The following is a 5,916-nucleotide window of genomic DNA, read 5'->3' as shown; positions in this document are numbered from 1 at the left end:
TGATGATGATGATGATGATACTTAAGGTTACAGTGTGATAAATCAGACAGCAGTGTCAATTATTCCTGATCTAAAAAGCCATGGTGCTGCCAGCAGCCAGTCCTCAGTATAAACAATTCCTCGGAAAGACTGTACATTCTACTAGGAAACGATGTCATTTGTATTCTCTGAACATTGTAATCCATAGATAATCTCTTTATAACTCGCACCCGTGAACATCAAAAAACTCAAGTATGTTTAAAAAAAAAAAAAAAAAAAAAAAAAAAATTATATACATGCGTGTCTTTAAGACACGCACTTCCTAACGCAGGTGGGGAGGACTGCCACATGCACACATGTTCCAATCTGACCTCAAACAAAAACAATATCATTGGAATGGCTAGAAGTATTGCATGGATTTGACTCCTTTCTTTTAAAGAAAAAGAAATTTAAAAAAAATGGTGTATTTATATAATTAGAATATCTTGTGTCCCTCATCGGTGGAGTGATGCCTCCCTGTGCTCAGTGGCTGGAGGGCTTCTCCGTGCTGCTGGGGGGCGTCAGGACTCCGCCCGCGGGCGGGGGCACGGGCGACAGCCTGGCCAGGCACTGCTGCTGCTTCTGCTGGGCTTCGTTCTGAAAGGAGAGCAGGCTACCCGTCAGGGACCAGCGCCACGGCAGGGTCAGGGAAGCAGCCACGCTCAACCTCTGCTCACTTTCGCAGAGGGTGGCAGGCGACCAACCAAAAACTGAGGCACCCATATGACTCGCAACACTTCCTACCCCAGACTCATTTTCTAAATGTCAGTGCCAGATTCCAATTAAATATACATGTTAAAACATAACGTAAATCAAATTCTCACACAACACCCTTTGTTAGAACAGAAGCTAAACCAGCTGCAATGGAGACACACAGCAGCAGCAGCGTTGTTCTTTAAGTTACCATGTGACCTGCAGCCATTTTGAGAGCATGCTGAAAAGCCATCTTGCAACGCCACAGAAGCAGAACGCTCCTCAGTGACCGTGGCTCGGAGGCGCCACTCACCAGCATGGCCAGGTAGTCCACGTGCGTCTGGATGTTGTGCCGGTCGTCGGCAGCCACCTTCTTGAAGTCCTTCAGCTGGACCCGGTCGCACTCACTGACCGTCCTCATGAACGGGGCCATCCAGTTCACGCAGTCTGCTATGCTGTCCCACGGGAGGCCTTCAGAGACGGAGCAACGCAGTCAGCATTTCTGTTCTATGCTCAAACATGATCGACTGCCGAGAGTCCACTAGATCAGTCGCCGTGATGTTGGCGTGAATGGATGGATGGCCTTGATGGATTCTTCAGCAGTTTTAACAGTATACAAACCAAACTGAAGTGACTTAATAAAAAGGAGAATAAAGCAAACCTCCTCACAGAATACTAAGTGTAAAACACTGTCACTGAGAGGTGTTAACCGATGCGATAACCTAGCCGCCTCAATACACTCCTGATCGCCACCAGAATGAATGCTTTTCACAATAAAACCAAATTCTTACCTGATGCTTTCTGTACGACTTCAAATGAGGTGAAGTGACAGAATGCTGCAGCTGCCAATACTCCGTACTGGTAGTCCAGAGAAGCGAGGTCAAGTATACACAGATCTAAAAGCTGAAATGAGGGGAAAATAATGCATTTACTGTAAGGACAAGACATGGGGGTATACTGCACCACACTGAACACACGGAGCCATATATATTGGTAAAACTGCATTGTCACTGACTGCTTGGGCTTGTCTAAGATAGTGGCGAGTCTGCTTACCTGGGTGATCTGTATGTAAGTCTCCTGAGAAAACTGAGGTTCTAGAAAATTGGGGTTGTCGTTCAGAGATGCTACTTGGATGTACAGCTTCAGCCACGAGATGACCGTTTCAGGACAGAGGTCCCAATTCAGCGCCTATTATACGGGGAGGGAAAACAGGCGATTTTACCATAAATATCAAACAAGGTGGTAAGGTGTAATACTATGCACAAGTTATGTACAAAATGTCCTATTAATGACAAGGGGTGAAAAATAACAGAATCCCAATCTGGGGGACACACCTTCAACATCATCAGCTCCATTTCTAGGATTTCTTCCTCGTCGCAGGCTCCATCCGTGACATAGGCGAACTCGCGAAGTTTGGGAGGGTAAATTTCCTAGAGCGAGAGGCAGAACACACATAAGGTGGTTGGCACACACAAACCATTATCCCAAAGAAATACGAAACCAATGAATAAATCTTTCAGGAAAGCAGGAGCTGTGTGACGGAGCCGGGCTGGAGCGCGACCCTACCTCAATCTTGGAGGCGATGAAGAGGGAGGTGATGCCGATGAGCTGCAGACGGTTCTTGTTGACGTCCTTCTGCGTGAGCATGAACCTGTCGAAGAAGTCCTGGGCCAGGTAGAACGTCTCCCGGTGGAGCGTGTACACCTCGCTCACCTGCACACGGAGTTAGTGTCAGAGCAAACCACTCACTGCAGGCCTTTCATGAACTCCATTTTCCATACAGTTAATACTGAAGCTAAATAATCAACCGTTATTGAATCGACATTGGCAGTAAATTGAGTGTAAATGGGAGCCTGAAGTAGTCTGGAGTATTACATCTGTCCAATTCAGAAAGCCTGTCCAATTATCCTTTGATAAATATTTTTGTGGCTACCTGTGTGTCCACTGGCACAGCCAGAATTGGTGATAGCGATCAAAGAAATGCCGCCCCCCACCCCCACCCGAGCTTCATAACATACCTCGAGAAGCCAGTCCAAGAGAATGGCCCTCATCTTGGGCTGCAGCTTTGGGTGCAGCTCTACAAAGCTCTTGTCGTGGATGTACTTCAGCTCCTTGTTCAGCATCTTAATCCACACATCGTCTGAGCTGGCCCAGCTGCCAATCACAGAATAGCAATCACAGGGGTCACTTGCACTGCTGACTACCTTTCGAAGCAGCTCATTTAGAATAAAGTGCAACTTGTGGTGTATATGTAATTTTTGTATTTTATATATTATATATAGATAAAAAGCCTTTACAGACACAAAAAGGACAAAAACCCAGCTCTGCAGCTATGCTTTTAAGCAAAAAGGAGTGGTGTGGAGACAAATGGAGACAGAAACTGACCATCAATGAACATCCACAGAAATGCTAAATAAACCAGGCAGTTGGCACATCAAGCCCTTAACACAGAACAAAGGAAGGACCTGTTGGTGTGCGAACAGCCATAGCCACCCTAATGACATGTAAAGGATAAACATCTGAGGTGATCACCCACCCACTGTAACACAAAGGGCAATCAAACATGCAGAGTCACAGAGACTACACTTTTGAGCTTATGCGTGGGGGGTGAGGGCAATCGAGAAAGGCCTACCTGAGGCACGGTAACGGCGAGGATTTGACGAAGAGGTTTTTGAAGCGAAACTGCTTAAAGCCAGACAGGTCACTGGCTGTCTCCAGCTCTTTGTGTGGCGTTTCCACGAGGACACAGGGACTGACACCTCCTTGGGTCCACCGACTCTGGAGAGGGAACCATGTTGATGCAATTTACGCAACTGCCATATTGCACAGTCCGGCTAAAGGCATCACAGACAGCAGTACTTTTATTAAAATGCAGCTTTCCACTTCACCGTTTTGAATCCCGACAAATCACACTTCATTTAATTCATTCAGCACAATGAATTCCTACAAAAATAAATCTGACACACTATGAGAGACAAAATACCCACTGGCTGCGATATTTACAAACATGCACTGACTGCGGAGTGAACATTCTAAACAAAATAACGCGTTATAAATGTAAATTTTGTTGGATACGAAAACTGAATGGTACAGAAACGTCATCCGTCTGTACATACTGTCCTTTTCTACGGCGCTTTTTTGCCAAAGGGAACAAAGAATGCGATAGGGCTGAAATTAGGCGGGCAGGCGGGCTTAAAAAAAGGAGGGACCAGGCTGTGGGGTCGGCTTCTGCGCCTAGACGCGCTGACTAACCCATTGACACAATTCCCTCTACGCACAGCGTCATCCTCTGACAACACAGACATCCACAAACCGACAGTATCTTTGCTGTAAACTATCTTAAGATCTTTTCGTCCTGTCTTGCTTCGTCCTCCTAATTGCTCCAGCTTTTAGCATATGCAAACGAGATCGCAGCTTTGCAACTGAACACACGGGCATTCTGCATTTAGTTTGTACTAGGCTACGTTAATGCTACAATACACTGTGCCGACTAACAGATGAAATTAAATGTAATTTACCTGTATTTCATAACTCTGCTTCTTCGTTCCCTCCTGCGTTTTATTTTTGTTGCATTGCTAAAGAGAACAAACACGGCATGGTGAGAACAGTTTCAATAGGCTGTGTATTTTAATAATTTCATCTAATCGGATATTGTAGTGACCCAGACAGTGTAAAAGCATTCAATACCAACCTCAGATTTCCTTTTTCTTGTAACTTTGACTTCGTGTGTCGTATTTTGATCTCTGGGTTGTAGTGTGATACGACCGCTGCAAAGCGATATATACAAAACATAAGCAATACATTTTTTTAAATTCTGGAAGTTAGTTAGCAAACGTTAGCCTTAAACACTAAAAAGTAACTGTCCGGGTAGCTGGACCAGTTGTAACGTTACAACACAAGAAAACTGGTCTTACCTGCGTCTTGACATTCTCACAGATCACTAGCCAAACAGCTTGCTTCTGTAAAGGAAAAAAAAACACATTAAGGACATGCAACAACATCGCAGCAAACTTCAACAAACTGTATGATAATGGAAGCTTCTGTAGATTCTTGCAAAATAAGAATATATACCATTTACAGTCAGTACTCAGACCAATAATTTACGGCGGTAAAGCTGGCTAGCAAGCAGCTATCTTGTGCAAGTTGCTGAACAGTAACTACAGTTTCCTGACACAAAATAGCTCACTTCGGAGAAATTTTTAAAATTAACATTAAACAGTATACCAGATCTAAACATCAGTGTATAAGACTACCTAATATTACATTTAAAATAGTAATCTTAGAACAGTTATTTTGTATAGTTTTCGAAAGCCGGCTACGCGCCAATTTGTCTAAGCGGGAGTATTGGAACTGGTTTTCTTGGCAGAGCTAGCTAGCTAGCTAATCAACTTCCCTAAAGCAAATCACAAAACAATATAATTTTTAAACTTTGTTTGCCTACAAAGACACATATTTCATTTGTCACCTAATATGGCTACAACAAGTTAGGCTTCATAAAGACAGGAATAATGTTATGTTAAATTTAGTTAGCTAGCGAACTAGCAGTTTCAATTTGCCACGTCCCTCCAAAAGTAGCAATAGCTTGCTACACAAGCTGGCAAAAGTGGACTCAGCTGGCTCATTAGCTAATTACGCTAGCAAAATGCAACCAACAAATCACGTATCTGGTCAACCAAGTATGTCAGATTCTGTAAAGGTAGCTAATATATTACAAAGCTATACTATGCAGACTGAGTGCACCTATAACTTACTAGCCATCTTGCGAATTAACGTTACCATGATACGCTGAAATCTATCAAGCAAATACACCATTTACCTTTCCTTTACGTTCCCTATTTGTACAACAGTATATAAGTCACTACTTCGCAAAAGTTTGCTGTCAGCTGAAGTGTAAATATAGAATTAAACTAAACAATAGTCTCAGATACTGCTGATCTCCCGCTCTCTTGTGTTGATCCTTACCAGAACAGTGCCGAATGAGTAGCTGCATCAGCTGGCGCCGGGCGCCAAGCCTTATATCGCATCAACGTATAGCGAGTGCGCATGTGTGCTCCCGCTAAGAGTACAATGGAGGCAAAATATAGGTTTAATTTAAGAAAGTGACGGTATGTATACTTAATTGCCGTATTACATTTTGCACATGTTCTCATAATACAAAGAGGATATTAAAATGCAGTTTATGGCGTTACAAACGAACTTCAGAGG

General features: G+C 43.6%; 1 protein-coding gene across 1 annotated transcript; it reads right to left on the bottom strand.

Annotated features, from left to right (window-relative positions):
* Positions 1-474: 474 nt before the first annotated feature.
* On the bottom strand, positions 475-5,690 carry ccne2 (cyclin E2). Its single transcript, XM_036539700.1, has 12 exons — positions 5,674-5,690; positions 4,626-4,670; positions 4,403-4,478; positions 4,230-4,286; positions 3,344-3,489; positions 2,730-2,865; positions 2,278-2,424; positions 2,046-2,141; positions 1,765-1,899; positions 1,503-1,614; positions 1,025-1,182; positions 475-615 (listed from the first exon to the last, which is right to left on the bottom strand). Exons 2-12 carry the CDS (start codon positions 4,637-4,639, stop codon positions 502-504), a joined length of 1,191 nt encoding a protein of 396 aa, XP_036395593.1. The 5' UTR covers positions 4,640-4,670; positions 5,674-5,690; the 3' UTR covers positions 475-501.
* Positions 5,691-5,916: the final 226 nt, after the last annotated feature.

The sequence above is a fragment of the Megalops cyprinoides genome, chromosome 10 (assembly GCF_013368585.1).
Source record: "Megalops cyprinoides isolate fMegCyp1 chromosome 10, fMegCyp1.pri, whole genome shotgun sequence".
Classification (NCBI taxonomy): Eukaryota; Metazoa; Chordata; class Actinopteri; order Elopiformes; family Megalopidae; genus Megalops; species Megalops cyprinoides.
This window is presented reverse-complemented; position numbering and strand designations above follow the sequence as displayed.